The 22,062-nt window shown below is 38.4% G+C and overlaps 3 protein-coding genes and 1 long non-coding RNA gene across 5 annotated transcripts; 2 read left to right on the plus strand and 2 right to left on the minus strand.

The window, feature by feature from the left end:
* Positions 1–706: 706 nt before the first annotated feature.
* Positions 707–3,852, plus strand: LOC140758349 (uncharacterized). 2 transcript variants are annotated; one of them, XR_012104090.1, is made up of 5 exons: positions 707–938; positions 1,100–1,174; positions 2,080–2,154; positions 3,327–3,376; positions 3,475–3,852. It is a non-coding gene; the product is annotated as an uncharacterized lncRNA (long non-coding RNA). The 2 variants fall into 2 exon arrangements; XR_012104092.1 differs by having other exon boundaries at positions 707–859.
* A 1,531-nt stretch (positions 3,853–5,383) lies between these two features.
* Positions 5,384–6,829, minus strand: LOC140759547 (ribonucleoside-diphosphate reductase small chain-like). Its single transcript, XM_073096140.1, has one exon. It carries the CDS (start codon positions 6,588–6,590, stop codon positions 5,547–5,549), a length of 1,044 nt encoding a protein of 347 aa, XP_072952241.1. The 5' UTR covers positions 6,591–6,829; the 3' UTR covers positions 5,384–5,546.
* Positions 6,830–16,901: 10,072 nt separating this feature from the next.
* On the plus strand, positions 16,902–18,359 carry LOC140761411 (uncharacterized). The gene is made up of 2 exons (XM_073098725.1): positions 16,902–17,363; positions 17,961–18,359. The coding sequence occupies exon 1, from the start codon at positions 17,047–17,049 to the stop codon at positions 17,350–17,352; it is 306 nt and encodes a 101-aa protein (XP_072954826.1). The 5' UTR covers positions 16,902–17,046; the 3' UTR covers positions 17,353–17,363; positions 17,961–18,359.
* A 787-nt stretch (positions 18,360–19,146) lies between these two features.
* LOC140763167 (receptor-like protein EIX2) lies at positions 19,147–22,062 on the minus strand. Its single transcript, XM_073101242.1, has 2 exons — positions 20,260–22,062; positions 19,147–19,605 (listed from the first exon to the last, which is right to left on the minus strand). Exons 1-2 carry the CDS (start codon positions 22,001–22,003, stop codon positions 19,268–19,270), a joined length of 2,082 nt encoding a protein of 693 aa, XP_072957343.1. The 5' UTR covers positions 22,004–22,062; the 3' UTR covers positions 19,147–19,267.

Consider the following 22,062-nt stretch of genomic DNA (forward strand, 5'->3'; position numbering starts at 1 on the left):
CATTTTCCAAGAACTGAATATTATCGGTTGATCTGTCTCTTGGACTTTCTCCTGGACCAAACATCATATAGGAAATGCCAACTTTAAGTTTTTCTTATGTTTAGCCTTTTGAGTATAATGCCAATTCTAGACTTAGGACCTATAAAAGTGCCCAATTGCCCCAAATGTTGGGAAACTTTTACCCAGCCTAGTCCACACTGTACAATTGGCTAAGATTTTGAAACTAAAGCATTTGATACATCTTTGGCTGGGTAGACTTAGACGCATGATGAAATTGTGGTATATCCTCTTGTAGATTTCAGGATTTCTTGTTCTTCTTCAATGTACTTATTCTTTCTAGATGGTCCTTTATTATTCTAACAGGTGATTTTCTTTTACTTCTCAATATTTTTCTTCATGCAAATGTATTATGATAATTTCTGGATTTTAGTGTATCAAGGATTTGTTCTGATGTCCATACAAGATTTTCCTTTATGCTTTCATCAATAATATGACTTGCTCAATTCCAAAGAAATTTTGAGTGGGTGGGCTTTGTAATTTGTATATAAATTCACAATCAAGGATAGCAAAATAAAGTAACATGGAAGTGTTTCATGTCAGGTGTATCTGAAGATGCTGTGTCAGGTCATATACAACTACTGATTCCTGGGGAGACCTTGTTTCGCTTGTGCTCCTCCTCCGGTATGTGTGGTAGAATTTTATCTTTGGTTTTTTGCATTTGATACTTCTTTAAAATAGTATGGACCTTACTCATTTAGTTTACTTTTCTTATCTTCCTGTCCATAGTGTGGCTGCTCATGTTGTATCATAGGATCCCCTCGGTGCATTTCTTGTGTGTGAACTTCTACAAGATCTCGAGGTTATGAACAATCTGTCATCTCAAATTCTTGGAACATCTCTTGCGGGGAAAGAATTATCATGTGACTTTTGATTTAGGGGTATAGGTGTTAACCCAAGTAAAATTTTTTTTCCATTATTTCTGTAAGAGGCTCTGCTGAACAATGTCTTGATAAGTGTTATGTTGGTTCAACTATATGCTTACCACCTTTTTGCTTCAGCACAATACATAAAGCTAAGAGTTAGAGTTTCTAACTTGTAGGTTGTAGCATCTGGCGTTGATGAACATACACTCAAGCGTGAAGGTGTATGTGCTGCTTCTCTGCCAACTACAATGGTAAGGAAGTTTCATTTCCTTTTATTTGGCAGTACTTTCTGCTACCGAACTTCTTCTACAGCTTTAACCCTTAAGGATTTGCATATATTTTCATGTTTTTGTTCTTAACCAACCTGAAATATGATTACATCAGGCTTAGAGTGATATATATGATATATGTCTTTTATTCTATAGTATCCACATACTACTCCTGTCTCATTCAAGTGTTTAAAATTTGCATACTGATCAATTTTATATCAGTCTTATAGGATTTTGACAATTTCCTTGACGAGGTTGCTAAAATTAAAAATGGTTCTTATATTACACTTTAATATGAGAGCTTTCTAATAATAATTCCACATAATCATATCAGTGACTAATTGTCTAAAATCCAAATAGTGATCAAGAAGGCCTCTTGATGCCTGCATCTGGCCTTAGTTGTGGCATCAAGTGGTTTATGATGGTCTCAGACTTCAACCACATGATGAGGCTGACCTATCGAATGCTACTTCAGTCATTACAGATTTATGGTATCTCTTGACTCTTGCTGATGATTGTGGTATTCATTCCCTGAAATTTTGCAGTTTCTAGTCTGGTGTTGTGCTGTTTGGGTTGCTAGGTTTTCATTTTATGCTTAGGTGAGCAGAAGTGGTTTAACTGCTATTGAACAAGTACAATATTATGACCATCTGAAAGTAAAAATGCAACAGAATTGTTTCTTTCTGGTTATTATTAGTTGCTTCCGGATGTTTTGGACCATTGAAACAAATAACAAGCTGAAATGACTCTTTGACTTTCCATCTTTAAAATGCTTTCATTCTCCTAGTATCTTGAATGCCTTTTTCAATTTGAGTGCATTCTCTAACATCAGTTGGTCTTGATCTAGTTACTACTTACTTTAAGTGGATACTAAATTGATTATCCAGGGAGTTGTTGCTAGTCTTTTGGTTCAGAATGCTTTCAAATACATGTTGAAGTTTGGTCAAGTTTCTCCTTGCTTGGTAAGTTCTCCTTCTGCCATTACTAATTCAGTATGGATGAGTGTTGAAGCTTTATGTGATTATATACATCTTTTACTTTTAAGTTATTTCTTGTGCCCTATATTTTTCTTTTCTTTTTTCTCTCTTCCCCACATGAAAATAGAATAAAATCTCAATTTGTATAATTTTGTATGATCATGCACACTAGATGATATACTCTGCTGAACTTTGATCAGTACAAGAATTTCTAATCCTACATATGTTGCAGGGGTATAATTTGCTGAAGACTATTTTCCTACTATGGATATGAGACCAAATCCACAATGCTCAAATGCAGCATGTGTTGAGCCAGTACATGATTTGAGCATGCTTCTATGAATTGCATATTTTATGGTTTTGAAGTAGTACTGCTTTCTGCTGCTTTATGTCTTCGATCTCACTGCTAGAAACATTATGTAGAGGGAATACAACCAACAAAACCATCTAGAGATGCGGCAACTAAAGCTAAGATGGAAGTTGATGCATCAGTGAAAAGCGAATCCCCTGTTCACCTAGATAATGAGTGGAACATCAAGTACGACACTTTAGAAAAAGATGAATAACTGGGCCATATCATCTTCATTTTGATTTTCTGATTGACGATGTACTATCTGCAAACAAGGATTCATATTATTCACCTTTCTCAGTTAAATCCTACTCAGTCAGACCTTTCCAGCGAGGTACTGGTATTGTAGCCTTCTTTTTTAAAATATGCATTTCATCTAGGTAAACTAATGGAACCTTTGTTGTTTTCAAAGGCATATATTAATATATAGATTTTGTAGCTTATTATCAGAAAATTCTATTGAATCCTTAAGCTGCAAGTGTGCTCATTGCATTATTAAAAGAAAAATCCTCTACAATACTTTTGAAGCATCCTATGGTTGTTTATTTTATTTTTAAGGTAACACTCCAGTATGCAGCGGAAGTAAGGATTGAAGCCAAAGTAGTGTCTGTTGTGTGTTTTTATGTCTTCAATGCCTAAATTGATTTAACATATTTTACAGGATTGAAGTCCAAAGTAGTGTTTACCTATTGTGCGTTTTTATGTCTTCGATGCCTGAATTGATTTTAACTTATTTTACAACTGAACTTCGTTACATTGCAAACTCTTAGCTTCCAAATATATATAACTGATTCTTGATTCCATACAGTGTTGTTGATGATAGTGAGGTGGACTTGTCAAGTAATTGCAGTACATCAAGTAATTTTGCTTGCCCTGCATTTAGTTTCTTGCTTCTTTTTCCCATTTTCATTCTCGGAACATCTTATGTTTCTTGTGTCTACTTTCCAAATGTACAGATGCTCTTCCAGAAGGCCTTGTTCATGAGCTTCCTACTGCCGATAAATATCAAGAACCACTCGTTGCCGAACAGGCAGGCACCATCGCTGACAATCTCGAGGATCTGCACCACCAACTTGACGCCCACAATGCATCTCGACGTTCTAATAGTTGCATGCTTCTTCACAACTACAATTTTGTATGCATCATTCTGCGAGGCATAAGCTTTGGTTCAGATTGTTGTGACTAATTCTTTGCTATTGCCAGATTATCATTACCATTTGTAATTTTCATACTATTTTCTACTTCTTGTGATGGTCCCAAATAGCAGAATATTATGACAGGGTTATCCGTATACATTGCTGGGAATGTATTCTTTCAACTTATGCATCATCCTTTTCTTCTGGTAGGCTATTTAGTTGCTTTTATAGACCTACTAAACCATGGCTTCTTGAAAGCTAGTAACTAATGCGGCAACCTATTAGTGAGTTTTTTTTTGTAAAATAGATTTTTTTATTCAGAACATATCAGAGGAATTAGTGAGTTTCCAAGTTATTTAGAGTAGCAGGTTAAATCTTTTGGGGTGAAAATTATTCACCCATAAGTCATCGGTTTTATATGTATGTTATGATGCTATAACTTTAAAAAAAACAATAGTTAGAGTGATAGTAACCTTAATGTCAATGAAAAATATTTAGGTATAAAGAAGGGAAAAAGAGAAAGAAGGGGTTATTCTTATGGGTCTAAGGGGATAGGCCAGACGAGAAGATTAGAGATGACGTAACTGTGGTGGGAGAGAACGAGAGAGAAGGGGAGGAGAAGATTTGGAGGAAAGAATTCAATTCATTCAATAATGATTAAAAGATTATCTTTCACATATTTAGAAGCTAACCTAATAAGCAAAATAATCAAAAGAAAACCCTAGAAAGAGTGTAGATTCGCCGAACACCTTTTAATGCCTTAAATGCGTTCACTGTATTTGCAAACGTATACAGACGTTCGATCGAAGGCATTTGAATGTGTTCGGACACGCTAAACACGTCTACTGTATTTGTGAACATATACAGACGTCCGAACGAGGGCGTTTGAGCGTGACTCTTTGTGTTCGAATGTGACCTTCAAAAGTTTAGAAAAAATAAATAAAAGAAACTCAGCTTTAGATAACTAGATCTAATTCTAGTATCATAGAGAATATACAGGCCAAGAATATCAACATTAATAGTGAATCAACTACCACAAAAACTCCCCATTCTTCTCGAAACTTTAGCTAATGTATTAAGTTTAGCAGTGAACGTCTGAGATATCTTTCATAAGAAAACTAGAATAATATACGTGGGAGGTGAGAATTTTCTTCTTCATATATTTCTCTCTATTTCTTAAAGTCTAAATTATACTTAAACTCTCCTGAACTACGAATATTATCATTGATACCCTCCAAAGAAAGAAAATATATATGACAAAATCGACCCCTTTTTCTATCCATCCAAAATTTGCATGTGAAAAGGAGCATTTTGTAATTGTGGCGGTTAATATACAAAAAATATTATCTCATCTTATCTTTTAGATGATCTTTTTTTCCTCTGACAACCATGCACCTTATCTTTTTCTCCTGTAGAAGAAAAGAGAAGAAAGGGAGAGAGAAAGCCACGAGAAGATAACTCTTCTCTTTTGAGGAGACAGAGAGAGTGAGAACCAAACAGGAAAAAGCACTACATCCAATTCAATAATCTATCACCACTATGACACATTGCCGAACAAATGGAAGAAAAATGTAGAGAGTAACAACCACAACATCCAATGCAACAACCCATCGTCTCTTTGAAGTACGATGAAACAGAAATGCAAGAAAAAGTACCAGGTACAACCTCACAGACATTTCGTCAAACACCCATAGCTCAAGATGGACAAGGTTAAACAATCTTCGGAATATTATCAAACACAAATGCGAATAACTGGGCAAGGTGCTAATTAGCAGCTGTATATTACAATCCACCAAAGAAAGAAAGAAAGAAAGGAAGCAAACCGGTACGCCAAGGTCTAAAGATTACATTTTTAGAGAAGATATATAAAAATTAACAGTGGTAGCATTAGTCTAGAAATCCTCGTCCATCTTGAAGACATGGTTACCTCCAAGCCCACCAATGCTGGACATCACCGAAGCCTTCTGGTACTCCCCGACCCTCTTCTCGAAGAAGTTGGTCTTCCCCTGCAACGAGATCAACTCCATCCAATCGAACGGGTTGGCAACGCCGTACAACTTCCCGCACCCTAACGCCCCTAGGAGCCGATCCGCCACGAACTCGATGTACTGGCCCATTAGTTCGCCGTTCATGCCGACGAGGGCGACCGGGAGCGCGTCGCAGACGAATTCCCTCTCGATGACGACCGCATCGGCGACGATGGACCGGACGCGCTCCTCGTCGAGCTTGTGCTCGAGAAGTTCGTAGAGGAGGCAGGCGAAGTCGCAGTGGAGGCCCTCGTCGCGGGAGATGAGCTCGTTGGAGAAGGTGAGGCCGGGCATCAAGCCGCGCTTTTTAAGCCAGAAGATGGCGCAGAAGGAACCGGAGAAGAAGATGCCCTCGACGCAGGCGAAGGCGACGAGGCGGTCGGCGAAGGAGTCGGAGGCGTGGATCCATTTGAGTGCCCAGTCGGCCTTCTTGGCGACGGCGGGGACGGTGTCGATGGCGCGAAAAAGGCGGGATTTTTCGTCGGGATCCTTGATATAAGTGTCGAGGAGGAGAGAATACATCTCGGAGTGGATGTTCTCAATGGCAATCTGGAAGCCGTAGAAGGCGCGAGCCTCCGGGAGCTGGACGTCGGTCATGAAGCGGGAGGCAAGGTTCTCGAGGACGATTCCATCAGAGGCGGCAAAGAAGGCGAGGACGTGGGAGATGAAATGGCGATCGCCGTCGGAGAGCGAGAGGTCCCAGTGGCGGGTGTCCTGGGAGAGGTCGACCTCCTCGGTGGTCCAGAAGGAGGCGACGGCCTTCTTGTAGAGCTCCCATATGCTCGGGTAGCGGATCGGGAACATCGAGAAGCGGTCGGGGTTGGGGGCGAGGAGGGGCTCATCGGCCTCGTGGGCGAGGTGGAGGGAGGGGACGGCAGGCATCGTTAGTTTTGGGGTAGTTGTTGGCATTGGATGGGACGGGATGGGGGGAATTTATAGCGGGGCGAGGAGGGTTTTGGAGGGGAGATTTGAAATTTTTGGGAGAGGCTTGTGAGGGAAGGAAACAAAAGAACAATCTTTGAATGGGAGGCTTGCGGGAGAAGATGGAGGGGGTGGGATTTTTTAAAATGTTCAATTAAAAATAAGCATTTGAAAATTTGGCCGGAAAATCGGCGGGGCGGGAGGACGCGGCCTGTGGGCCGCACCGCGCAATTCCAGAAGAAAGGGGAGGGGGATAAGGTATTAATGTGGCGCGATTTACGAGGTGGACAGCGTGAGGGTGCGTGCGGTGGAGGACGTGTCAGCATTCGGTTGAGCCGTGCGATGAACGTGGACCGCAGATTGTGTTGCGTAGTATCAGGTTTGATTCGACTCAATTTCACATTTGGTTCGAGTTTGTAACTCAGAATTCAAAATGTGGGCCGGGCCGTCGTTTGAAGAACTTTATGTGGACGTGGCCCCAGTCAAGTCCACAACCCACTTTAAGTAGATATAGAGAAGCTCTTAGGCTGAGAAGGTAAAGCTAATTGGAATGTTTCTAAGATATTAAAAATAAAATGTAATTTTTTATTTTTTAAGAAAAGCTCTTATCTTAGTGTTATTATTTTTTAATAAAAAATATATGGTTAGAAAACTCTCATCAAGATCTTTAAAATAAGACTAGTTTCATAAGTAATTTTAAATTACTAATTTTTTAATTAAATGCATCGAAATTATATTACACGAAATAAATATTAAAATAAGCATTACATATCAGTAATTAAAAATATCAAAATTGTATTACATAAAAATAAGCAGAAATTAACCAAACATAATAAAAATAATAGATGTTTAATATTCTGGTAAGTCATCTCCGTAGCCATCGGTTTCGGTTCCGGTTCTGGTTTCATTGTTAATGTACTTTATGTTTGATGTATTTCATATCTAATATTTTTTAATATTTAATATTTATATTGGGAATAATTTTGAGTACTTATATTTTAGGACACATAATTTATTAGACTCATTTTTAAAATAATAAAAAATTTAAAATTTATATTTACTCAAAAATAATTTAATATTAGATTCATTTTAAAGATCTCAATGAGACCTTTCCAATGGTATTATTTTTGTTAAAAACCGATTAGTAAAACTAATTATATACTCAGTTTAACTAACTAACTTATTTAATAAATGATACAAATGAAATTAAAATTATTGAATGTAATAATTATTGGGCAATTTTGGTATTTCAAAAGGTTGAAATGACAAATAAAGTCGGGCTCCATTTTCATGGTGGGGCTCCAAATTTGGAGCCCCACTATTGCTAGTCCGATTGGAGTTCAATCGGGCTCCAAATTTAGAATTTGGAGTCTGATTGGAGTTGCTCTAATTCAAATTTGGAGCTAGCTTTAGAGCTTCATTGGAGCTCAACTAGGCTCCAAATTTAGAATTTGGAGCCCGGTTGGAGTTGCTCTTAGGTTGAAAGTCATACATGTTTAATACACAATAAAGATAGCGAGATTAGGCCATGAACCATGAACAAGCTTCCGAACTTTATAAATATCTACAGCATAACAAAGAGAGTAGGGTCGTAAACGAGCCGAGCTTGAGCGAGCTAGCTCTAACTCAGGCTCTGCTCGAAAATTAATTTCGAGCTCTCTAAACATCTTCAGACTCGGCTTAACTCAGCTCAGCTCAGCTCAACTTGAGCTGAGCCTAACTTGAGCCTAAGCCAAGCTCGAGCTTGGTTAGAGAAGGAGGACGCAGTGTGTAACACCCCCGCCCGGCACGGCACGTGCACGCCCACACGCTCACACGGCACGCGCGGCGCACGCGACAGGTCGGGCGGGGCCCATCATGCACAGATTCTCTCCTGTGCACATATAATTATGACATCATCAAATAAAACCTGCTAACATATCCATGATCACATAATCCATCACCAAATAAATCATACTCTTAACCAAATAAACCTGTTAACATATGAATAACAAAGTTCACAATAATATACACTAGACCGCTACATAATCTGGCAGGACCCACACAGGCCATAACAAACCATCAAGATACAACTAAACAACTGATACAAGAATACACTATGATTCGACCTGTATTATACAAATCATTGTCTAATACAAAAGAGTACAAATATCAAATACTGGTACAACTCAATTTCTATATAAACTATCATCTATACCATCTCTCATATATAGCTCACCTCATCATCACTCTAAAATATCTTCTCAAGTCGCTATCACGTACCACATATCTGAGAGGGTTAGAAAATAAATAAAGAGAGTCATGAGCAAAAGGCTCAGTGAATAGACCTTATCCCGAATCAGTGAAGCCAAACAGAGAGTAAATCATGTACTGGATAATATGAATCAAAAAGCAGTATGATGCCATGTATGAACATATATATATGTATCATCAATGACATATATATGAATGAAATCAAATCTCATGAATGACCATATTATATCCTCAACCGAAATTATATAACATGATAAAATTACCATATAGCATCACCGAATATAACACCATATCATGTATAACAATTATGATCCAATGATACTAGTTACATCAATGATGATGCATGATGCATGCCAACCACTAGATAATCGTATATGTCAGAGCCAGATATAATCCACATATCTCTCACTATCACAATCATCCGTCTCAACTTTGAATATCATCCACCATGCTGGACTATGGTACCCGGCCCCAAACTCGATACACATCATGTCACAAGCTCAGAGAATACCCTGTCATACGCTAAGAGTATCTCTGTAGATAAAACATACCCTGCCATACGCTAAGGGTATCTCTGTAGATAAATCATACCCTGCCATACGCTAAGGGTATCTCAGAAGAAAGTAATCATACCCTGCCATACACTAAGGGTATATCAATGATAGTTGTACCCTGTCATACGCTAAGAGTACAACTATCAGCCATCACCATACTCTGCCATACGCTAAGAGTATGTCCAGTACTAGTCCGGACCAGATACCGTTCCAGCCATCACATCATATCACATAACATCACATCACATACACATGTACTTTCATGGTTTCCTATACATGATAAATCATATGCATATATCTAGTACGACAACAGATCATGCAACTCAGGAATTTAGGTGGTAAAGAAGCTGAGAGAAAAATGATGTAATACAGACTCCAACCATGTATCTAACATATGCATACTCATGCTAATCTATCATATGCATACTCATGATAGAGATCATCCCGACATAAAACCATAACAGCATAATCATCTCTAATCATCTCTATATATCACCAATGTACTCATATCCTAGATCAGCCTAATCAAATGCATGATAAAATATGCTTGACTGAAATCATCTCTATATAAAGTCATATAATCATGCTGGAAGCCAAATTATGCATGTACATAATATATAATATATCCTAATTTGAGAAAGGGATTTAGGGGATAAGACTACTCACTGTCTGATCAGAAGACATAAACCACGCATCTCTCACGCCCGTCAGTTAACCGAGTGACACTCATCGCTAGCAAAATCCACGGGGTCTCAAATAAGGGGTTCGGGATCTGAAAATATTTAAGTAACATAAAGTTAGTTGTTTATCCCAATATAATCCGTTCGAGTAAAATATGATGATTTATTAGATTTTAGAATTTCTATTTATTTTTATAATTGGCTAGATTTTTAAATATAAATATAGATAAAAAACTAATTATAATTAAATTATATCTTGATTAATTAGGGACTATGTAGTCATTATATTATTTGTTACAAAATAATAATGTATAATAAATTATTAGAATTATTTAAAATGTATCTCATAAAAATATTGGTATATAAATTTGATAATTATAGTTTACAAATCTATATATTAATCTAATATGGATATAAATAAATATGAGTATTACTTATATTTATACCTAATTAATCATTGATTATACAAATTACAATTAATACTAATCATATTGAAGAATATATTATTATTAAAATAATTAATGTCTAAATAATCTATTTGCATTAATTAAGAAGGAAAAACCTAAATAAATAACATCAAATAAATAAATAAATAATTAAAACACTGCTACAGTGCTGGGCCGAGCCCAGCACTGTGCAGAAAAGAAGAAGTGGAAGCTGAGGAGGGAAGAGAAAAAGAAAGAAAGAAAGAAAGAAGAAGAAGAAGAAGAAGGGAGGAGGGGAGGGAGGTGCGGACCCGGTCTGCGGGGAGGGCACCGGTAGCTGGTGGCTAGCCAGCTGTCGGCCTCTCGTCGGCGGCTCGGCTCCGACGAGCCCGAGCCCAAAGAAGGAGAGAGAGAGAGAGAGAGAGAGAGAGAGAGAGACCCAGAGAGAGGGCGAGAGAAAGAGAGATGTAAAGGGAGAAAGAGAGGCGGTGGGGGTTGGCGGTGGTTGCGGCGGCGCTGGGGCCCGCCGTTGCCAGATGGCCGCAGCCGGTTGGCTGCGGCGACGCGAGGGGGGGTGCTTGGCACCTCCCCCACGCAGCCCCACTGCATGGGCACGAGGCCGGTCACACTGTGGTCGGCCACGTCGTGCCCATGCAATGATTTTTTTTTTTTGGGGGATTGGGTTGTTACACAGTGACTTGCTAAGGCCAGAGGAGGAGGAAGGGGCCGATGGAGAGGAGAATGCGGCGGCGACTTGTTGATGGAGGACGAGGAGGATGGATGAGGAAGCGACGGAAGAGGCCGAGGGCGACGACGATAGAGGAGGAGGAGGCCGACACCGTGGTCAAGACAGAGACGATGGAGGAGGAGGCCGTCGGAAGATGTCGGATGAGCAGGTTGATGAAGGAGAAGGAAGAGGAAACGAGAAAGAGATTAGATATTGGGAGTTTTTTTATTAGATTTATAGTCAGAATTAGATTGGAATAAGATAATAGTAGCTATTGGATAAAAAATCTAATAGGTATAAATATATTTATATACAATATTAATAAATATTATATTTTGCTCAGGCTCAGTTCAAAATATAAATCAAACCTTAAAATAAGACTTAAGCTAGGCTCGACTCAAACCAAATCGAGCTTCAACACGAGCTCATTTACTTTGACACCCAAAAAGAGAAACCCAAAGTGCATAAAGACAATTATACAAGACACATAGCTAAATGGCAGCAAATGATTCAATGTGAAAGTAGTTTCGTCGCAATCTCTGCAGATTCAAACACCCACAACCCTACATGACAACCTAAATGTAGCTGCACTGAAGATTACTGATGCAAACACCGGTAATCAACATGGACAGACAAACAAAAAAAATAACAAGCCCAGCGAGGAAACAAAAAAAGCTATAGCGCAAGAGGCACCAAACCCTTATGTAAGACTCGTGTTAAAAAAAAAAAAAATTTAGTGCACGCGCTATGCGCGTGCATTGACTTCTTCTTCCTCCGCCCCCCCCCCCCCCCCCCCCCCCCACCCCCCACCTCTCGCAGTTGGTTGCGAGAGGTGGGAGAGAAGTGCGCCGGAGTGGAGCTAACTCCACTCCGCTTCCGTCACCCCTATTTAAACCCCTTTCGAGGTTTCCCACTTTTCGCAACATCTTTCTCTCACTCTTCCATCTCCTTTCTCTCTTCTTCTCCGAGCCACCGAAGCCTTCGTTGTGGGCAGCGAGTCACTGGAGCCGTTGATGCTAGGCTACCGGCGACAGGGATCACCGGCAGTAGCACCACTTTTCTTCTCAAACTTTTTCTTCTCTGTTTTTCTTCTCTAAGAAGGAGACGAAGAGAAGGGGTAGGGGTTGGGCCAACCCCCACCGCACTCTCATCTGGGCTGTGGGGTAGGCCGCAGCCCACGCCCACGAGCCTTTTCTAAGGCCTCGGTGGACTGGGCCAATCCACCACCTTAGATTTTGGTGGGCTGTGGTAGGCCAGCAGCCCACCACCTCACCTTGCTGGACTAGGCCCTTGAGTCCAGTCCAGCACACCTTAGAATCTGGTGGGCTGCGGTAGGCCTGCAGCCCCCTCCTCACTCTGGTCCACTACCTCTTGTCTAGTGGGTTGCAGATAGGTCAGCAGCCCACTCTCTCTCACCTAAGCATGCTGGGCCTTGAGCCCAGCCTAACCTTAGACTATAGACTAATTTATTTTTAGACTTTTATTTTTTTTCTTAATTATGTTAGCAACATAAATTGTAATTATTTTATTTTTCTCAACCATGTTATTAATAAAAAATTATGATTAATACATAATTAAAATAGGTATTTGAATTTATTATTCTTTTCAATTATCTTTGACACTTACAAATGTGAACGATTCTAAATGACCGTTTTTTTAAAATTAAGACAAAATAATATATTCGGACCTAGAAAATCAAAACTTAATTTATACAACAAGGTAGTTAGTCCTTTAAGTTCATCAATCTTATGTTTATTTTATTTATAAATTATTAGACCCATTATTGTGCGGGAAGAATCTCGAAGAGCCGACTGATTAGGAGAGTAAAACGGATTCCAGAGATATTCCAGGCGAGTAGAATTTTATGATAGTCTACGAAAATGCATACTTATGTCATTTCTTACCTGCATTAATTAAATGTCGTTTCTTACTTGTAAAAAAATTACATGTTATTTCATACTTGCATTAATTACATGTCAATTCTTACTTGCATTATTTATCACTTAATGCACATGTATGATAAACTTTATGCTTTGTTTATAATACCTGTTATTTTGATGATTATGTTAAATAAATAATAAAGGTCATGACACCACGTGCACGTATCATTGTTAGTCAAGTCCCAGCTAAGCAGTGCCCCTTTCACCCACTCAACCCGGGGTTAAGGGTATAGCATATTATATAGTATTATATTAGCAGTCTACACCTAAGGTCGATAGCTGGTGGAGCATTCAAGTGATTACACTGTCCTAGTTGGAGACTAGTCTAGTATGATATTAGAAAAAATGATTGAGAGGTAAGGATTGTATTTCTAGCGGTACCCGAGGACGCAAGGTCAGGGCATCTATCGAGATGTGTGCTTTTACCCGCCGTATGTGATGATTCTGCTATGTGCGATGATTTACCTAGAGCGGTGTTGATGGGCCTACGACTGGGGTCCTTAGTTTGATGGCCACAGACAACCAGTCATATGCAATGTCGCCATGCATGTATGGGCGATAATACCGCTAGATGACTAGTCCCCCCTCGATTTTATGATGCTTTGTGAGACATGTCATTGTGACTCAGTTTCTGTGTGGATTTCTATGTAGATTGAGCTATAATGATGAAAGTTATTGAAAGTCATAATGTACATTTTCCCTGACATGTTATGGGTTTGCATTTTTATTTATCATGTAATATAATATTCTTAGATTATTATTGGATTTTACTTGCTGGGCCCCATGCTCATTGCCATTTTGGTGAAAATATTTCAGAGCTGATTATGGAGGATGCGGATATCGAGGAGTAGCAGATTCATTTCCCTATTTTAGTATTGTTTATTCTATTATTTCTAGTTGGTCTTGGCCCCTGTGAAAGTATTTATATTTTAAAATTTGTGTTGGACTTGTATTCCTAGAGGCTTGTTGAGGCTTGTGATATTATAACTTTAGATTATTTGTTGGATTATTATGGTATTTCTTGACTTACCCAGATACTTTGTAAGATTATTTCACTGACAGGTCACGTGAGAATCACGTAAAAATTCTCTACATAAGGAACACGTAATTTTTGGAAGTGGGTGTTTTACCTTCACTCCTATAGCAGAAGCCACAAAAGAGGAGAGGAGAGGAGGTAGAAGACGAGCACATTGAGCGTCGAGTTGCAATTAATTAAGGTCTTAGAAGGAGAAAGATAAAGAAAAGCTAGTCTTAGAGAAGCCAGGCCATGACCGAGAACAAGAAAAAAGAGAAGACGAGAGTAAAAAGATCATGCACTTGTAAGAAATGAACGCCCTCGTGAAAACTTTTCTTCTCAATTACATCATGCACTAAACTTTTCTACTACTTTTTAGGCAGAGCCCACTGGCAGCATGGATTGTTGGAGTTTTTGACCAAACTAGCCCTCCTTCAAAACTTTTTTACCGGAATAGCCTATCCTTAAACTTATTTACTAAATGGGATATAATTTACCGTAGTCTTAACAAAAATACTGAATTGATCAATATTTTATTCTTAGGACCTAAAATGGTGATCTTTTCAGCGTTTTATGTATATAAATCCTTTTAACTTAGCCTTTCAATAATTTAGGGAAAAAAATTATCTAGCGATAAAAATGCTGATCATTTTAATGTTTTTATTAAGACTACACTGAATTAGACTCTATTTAGTAAATAAGTTTGAGGGTAGTCTATTTTGGTAAAAATTAAAAAAAATGAGGCTATTTTGGTCAAAAACTCTGGATTGGTGACAGGAAGGCATGGGATCTTTCCAAAGCTCACAGCCACGCACGTGCCAAGCAACTCCTGACCCAGTCCACACTCTATCTCTAACGCCGTAGCAATTACCCCTACGCCAAGTCTTCCACGCCTCCCCGACAAACCCAACTACCGAAATCATTAAAAGTATCATTCCGTTATTTAATTCTAACTAATCTGGATTAAAATACAATTTAGATCTAGAAAAGGACTATTTTACCCTTATATAAATTATTAAACTAAACTTAAAATGGGAAAGGTGTTTTAAGTTATTTATATGTGTTTATCAACTTTAATAATAATTTGTTAGGTATTTCTGAAACTGTCAAAAAAATTTAGTGATAATTTTGATATTTAAAAAAAAAAATGCAGCAGTAGTTATAATAGTTTAAAGGTTTATGTAATGATCTCAATTTTGAGATTTTAAGCAAAAGTAGTTTAATGGCTTTGATTGGAAGGAGATATTTTATAGTTAAGAAAAGAAAGGAATAGTATGAAGCTTAATGGTCAGGTTCTTAAAGAGATATTGTTCAATATTAGACTTGTTTATAAAGAATATTTAATTTTTTAATCTTTAAACTTATTTACTTATTTTTAGATTGGATTTATGTGACTTTTGGAATCAGATATTATTGCCAACAGGTTAATAATTTTGAATGGAAGGAGATATATAACTCAATGGTTGGGTTCTACTGTGATGCAATCTAGGTCAGATCGGATCACATCATGGGGTCATTGCGTTCAATGGATTGAGTCTAGTTATCTTATTTGCTTAGTTAGAATTTTAGTAGATTAAGATTTTATTTAATTAGCTAAATTTAACTCTATGCAGTTTTAGGAAAATATTTACAGAATATTCTATAGATATCCGAATAATATCAAATTAGTTAGATAAGATCGCTAACATTTAGATATGCAACTTTGATATTCACAACTTTTTCATATTCGAAATCTATCTATGGCAAAACGAAGGGTTAATCCGAAAAGATAAAAAAGACGAGTTTAGTTAAATTTGTTTTAGATCTTTTGACTTAATCTCTATAAATAAGACCTTACGACTTGTATCTTAGATATGCTTGGAATGAAAAGATTAATTAGCTTTTGCTCTGGCATCTCTCTTAACTAGGCCACCGACCTCTATATTTCTCTCATCCTCGTTTACCAATTAGCACTATCTCTTCCGTTGGCACAGTCTCGTCTAGTTTCTAATATCTCTCTATCACCGATATTCCTAGTCCCGTAGTGCAGGCCTTCTTCTCCCCCTTTATCTCTCTATCTTAATTTTCCCCCTTTATCTCTCTATCTTAATTTTCTATTGCAGTACTATTCCAATTTGTTTCTGGATAGAATTAATCTATTTATCTAACCTATATATATCAGAGAGGATTAGTTTATCCATATAGTTTTATAATTAGCCACACACTCATAATCTATTTAGAAAAGAACAAGTAGAATTTCCAAGTACATCTATTAAGTTTCATAAAAATAAATAAAAATAGGAGTTTCTCTTATTAATTTGACCACATAATAATCACCACTAAGCATACTACTCTTCCCTTCCAGAAGACTTGTTCTTAGGAAATAACTCTTTAGAGACATTTCATTATCAGTGAGTGTGATATTAAATAGCAATAGATATTTTCCGACCATTTCAAAAGTTGTGGTCATTACGTTTGATTTACATAACGACGAGCTTGAAATAATCTAATTTTAATAATTATTATAATATTTTTTATAGATTTTAAGGGGCAAATTAGGCTAGATAAGAGATAAAACTGGACCATAACGAAATAATAATTATAATATTTAAAAAGTTTTCGATAATAATTATATAAAGAATCTTTAATTAAGTTAGCCCACAATCAAACACGTGTGCGAAATATCGCTTGACCTTCTCCACCCTTTAAACGACGACCACAGCGACCCTCATCATAATATCAGAAACCCATTCAAACACTACCCCCTTTATATTTATCTATCGATCTATCGATCTATCGATCTATCTTCTCGACTTATTCCAATCCAATCCACGAATAGCGAGCTCTATTCTGCAACACCCCTATTCTGATATGGGACCGATAGTCTTGGCCTCGCAGCTCGCGACGGGGATCGGGGTGGTGGCGACGGCGATGCTGGTGAAGTCGGCGATGGAGGGCGGCAAGACGATGGCCGGCTCCGGGGCGTGGCGGCCGCGGTGCGCCGCGTGTAACGGCACGGGGCGGGTGGCGTGCCTCTGCTCGCGGTGGTCGGACGGCGACCTCGGGTGCCGCACGTGCGCCGGGTCGGGTCGGATGCCGTGCCGGAGCTGCGGGGGGTCCGGGACCGGCCGGCCCCTCCCCGCCCAGATCTCGATGCGATCCAGCCGATCCCCCTGATTTTGATTTTGGTAATTTTTTGAATTTCGGGAAATTTACATGATGATTTTGAAATTTCGCATACGGGTTTGTACAATTTAATGGGGGAAAGATGAGCTTTCCTTGGTTTGGTGCCTGTAAGTTGGATTCAATGATAATTGAATCAAATTGCTTGCTAATTCTAGTGCAAATTTTGGGGGAAATGACCGGTAATGTTTGGCCAAATAGTTCTTGAAGATTTGGTTGTTTATTTTAAACAGGAATCCTCTCAGTTGTTGTAATTTGGAATCAGTGGACATTAACTTATAATTGTTTACTGTTTATCTAAGAAATGATTCCGGATTAGACCTTAATTAAAGATACATTCTGATAGTGGAATGAAAAGCTGAATGAAGTTACTTCTAGTTGTTTATTATTTTTTATTGAAATAATTCACTTTTCAACCCTTGAATAATAACCCTATAAACTTTTTTTAGTACACAATAATCTTCGAACTATCGTAAATATATTATTTGACCTCTTCTATTAGGGTTCTATTACATATTTTCGACTATGTAATAGTCATGTGAGAATAATATGACAAAAAATACCCTCTCCTCTATTTAACTAAATCCTTTTCCTACCTATAGAATCCCCTCTCCCGCTCCTTGTCATTCTCTTCTCCTATGGCGGCGGAAAGGAAGCCGAAGAGATGCATCAGCCACAACATCACCGGTCTCTAACCGACGAGCTTGTGCCGGCGACGGCGTCAAGTCTTGAATCGAAGAAATCGACGAGGCGAGCAAGGGATGAGACGAGGAGATCGAGTAATTTCAAGCCAAGCCTGAATAGAGCTCGGCTCGATCAAGCTTGACTTAATTATGATTTATACCCCTAGATGTGGGTAAGGACTTTGTCGCTATGTTGCAACGGCTAGTTGTTTATTGTTACTATCTAGTCTCGTTTACTTTAGGAATAAAGTCAATTCTAGAATAGGTATTCTTTTTATTTTAGAAATAACTACTTTTTTATTCGGTCCTATTTTAGAATAACAATGTAATAATTAACTTTGATGTGATACAAAGTAAATTTTTTTTTAATTTTTATAAAATTATGATAAATATCCTTTAATTTGATATAAAAAGATTAATGAGATAGATATCAAGAGTAAATTAATAATTAAGTTAGTGTGTGTTATAGGATATAATTTTGATGAATAAAGTTTGCATCCTAGAATAGTATTATTATGATGTTTAGCTATTATTCTGTAATAAGAAGTTATATTTCAGAATAAGAAAAAATTATTTCTAGTGAGCGGGACTTATAAATTAAGTTTATTTTAGTTTCTTTTTAAAATAAGAAAAAAAAGGAAAAGATCAAGAAGAAGTTTAGAACCATTATGGAAGGAGATTCTGCTTAATTTGCTAGAAGATTTGATATTTATTTTTCTTTTCTCAACTTCATACAGCACTGTATGCTGTCACTGTTAACATCTAGATATTTTTTAATAGAAGCTTCTCCATGTCAACTTCTATCCTGCATTCCAAAACTATCCTCTGCAACACTTTGTGAACAACGCATCGCTTGCATTTGAGAAATATCCTCTTCAAGGCTTGAAGTGCCTCCAGAGATTGGCCACAACGAAGGTCGTTCATTGAAAGAACTGACAAAATTAAGGACTTGCAGAGTGGCCTGACATTGAACGATAATGCTTGAGTACTTAGGGAAATTAGGATGGTTTAGTTCCAGTAAATTGAAGCAAGTATGCAAATAAAAATGGCTGTCGTCTAATAATTACTATTTCTCTATTTATTATATGACTCATACAAACAAATACTGTGAGAAGTGGAAAATTTAATACATTATATACGCATCACTTCTAAAGCCTTTGATCAATGACCAATCTCCATAATTCGAACCTTACAAACTTCTTCGGTAGCAACCATACTCCTCTACTTTATTTCTTCTTGATGCTGGCAATGAGTTTAGCCCAATTGAGAACCATAAACACATAAATTCTATCACAGATGTCGTCGAGGAAGAGAAAATTTGTTGTTCTCCATGTCCTCTTAAACAAGGTACCAAAAACCACCCAAAACCCCATTGCGAATCCTATACCCATGCTGAGATAAAAAGATGACATATCATATCCATCTTCATGTTGTGGAAGACTACTCATAGAAGTTTGATTTCTTGAACAATCCTTGGAAGTAGGAGGCCCACAAAGATTGTTGTTGCCGATGTATATAGTTGGATTATCAAATGTTTCGAGTTGACCTCCTGATGGAATTCTTCCTGAGAGATTATTGTAGGACAAGTTCAAGTGACTCAAAAAAGTTAAAGCTGACAGAGTTGAAGGAATTTCACCAAAGAGCTCATTATTCGATAGGTCAAGAGATTCCAATGATCGTAGATCACCGATTGTTTTTGGAATATTTCCAGTCAATTGATTTGCAGACAAGTTCAAGTTCGTCAATCCAGTAAGGGCACCTATCTCTTTGGGGATTTCTCCGGTTAAACTATTTCTCGACAAATCGAGACTCAACATGAAAAAGATCTTGTCTTTTTGGTACTCCAAAGTTTGCCCTTTTGTGTCCACTAATAAGCTAAAGGTATCGTTGTAAGCATTAATATTGGCAGGTATATATGCTACAATTGTATTGACATCACCTTTATATGGGGAGATAAGAGACATTGCTTTGAAATTCATGAGGGATGGAGCTATAGTTCCGGATAGATTATTATGAGCAAGGTCCAAAATTCGAAGGCGGTCAAGTTTTGTAAGCTCAAGAGGAATATAGCCGGAAAACATGTTTGACTTTAATAGGAGGAAGGCTAAATTTGGTAGTCTTGTTCCTATCCATACTGGTAAGTTTCCAGAGAAGTTATTATAAGAGAGATCAAGAAACGAAAGTTGTTGGCAACTTCGGATAAACAAAGGAAATTTACCAGAGAGACTGTTGTTGCGGAAACTTATAAAGCCGAGATTCGAACCTACATCTCTCAATTCAGTTTTGGCTCTCGAAGAGTTGCCACTTGTCCAGCATTGAGGAAGTAGTCCCGAGAGGTGGTTGTTTGATAGATCTAGGACTTGTATGGACCTGAGTTGGTTGCACATAGATGGTGGGATGGTTCCCCTGATACGATTATATGGAAGAAGCAAATAGTATAACTCTATAGCTCCAAGGTTTAGTGGCAGTGGCCCTGATATATAATTTCTTGAGAGATCTAAGTACCGAAGACCTATCGGTAACTGTGGTACCTGACCTTGGAACTTATTTGAACTCAGCACTATAGTTTCTGCTGCTGACATGAACTCCAGAGTCATTGGTAACACTCCGCTGATCTGGTTAAGGGAGAGATCAAGATGTTGGACCTGAGAAATTACATTCCAAAACCAATTTGGTAGCCTATCAGCGATTCCTGCACTAGACATTCTTAAAACAGTAATGTTAGTCTGTGATTGAATCCACGCAGGAAAATGGGGTCCCAGCTTGCAGGAGCTCAAGTCAACGTCTTTCAATCTGAATGGAGGGATCCAATTTGGATGTATTATTATGGTTAGGGAGTTGTTGTGCAAGTGTAGCGTCTCTAATCTCGTCAAGCTTGTAAAATGATCTTCTAATATCATGCCGACCAACTGGTTGGAACTTAAGTCCAAGTAGCTCATATTAGTGAGCTTTCCTATCTCAGAAGGGATGGAACCGGTGAGATTATTGTTACTGAGATCAAGAGTGCTTAGACTAGTCTTGTGCGTGATCCAACCTGATAAGTTGCCAGTCAAATAATTTGAGCCCAACCACAATGATTGTATCTTGTGCGGTAGCCTTTCCATCAATCCTGCTATGTCCCCACTGATCTGATTCCCTCTTAGATCGAGCACTTTCAATTTGCGTAGATTCTTCATAGTCTCCGATATCATGCCGACGAGATCATTACCTCCAAGCCGAAGTTCTTCTAAGGAGGTCATGTTTCCTAACAAACCATCAGGAATAGGACCACGTAAGTAGTTACCCGTAAGATCAAGAGTCACAAGTGCCGTGAGATTAGAAGAGTAAAGAGGGAGAATAGAGAGTGTGGCATTGAGATTGCAACCGGATAGATGAAGGACTCTTAGAGAAGTTGGAAGCATGCCCAAGGCTTGCACCCAATCTACAGCAGTACTGAGGTTCACCTCACTCATACCGAGGTGCTTCAAAGAACGGAGATGTGGTAACCAAGATACCAGGTCAACGGATTTTAAATTATTGAAAGAAAGATCCAGATGGAGCAGCTTAGTGAGATTACCAAGCTGAGGAGGTACGTTGCCAATGAAGTTTGCATTAGAGAGGTCGAGATACTTCAAGTTCTTGAAGGAGCCCATGAATTTTGGTATCCGCCGACCTCCGAAGTTGTTGAAGCTTAGGTTGAGATAGTTGAGATGCTCTAGAGCGAGAAGAGAAGGGCTAATATCGCTGCTCATAGAAATTGGTAGAAACTCTGCTAGGACTCGAAGGTCAAGCTTGACAACATGCCCTGTCCTGTTGCTGCACATGATGCCCCTCCATCTACAGCAATTTTGGCCTTCCCAAGAAGACAACAAACTCCGAGCTGGATCAGTGATGCCCTCCTTGAATGAGACAAGTGCATCTCTCTCACTCGCAATACAACTTCCTCCTAGTTCTGGCTCCATAGATAGAGCGAAAGAGATCATGTAGAGGAGTAGCAGGCAAAGACGCAAAAGTAGAACTAGATGGGCGGTGGAGGACTGAA

This window comes from Typha angustifolia, chromosome 1 (assembly GCF_048772165.1).
Source record: "Typha angustifolia cultivar Huaian chromosome 1, ASM4877216v1, whole genome shotgun sequence".
Classification (NCBI taxonomy): domain Eukaryota; kingdom Viridiplantae; phylum Streptophyta; class Magnoliopsida; order Poales; family Typhaceae; genus Typha; species Typha angustifolia.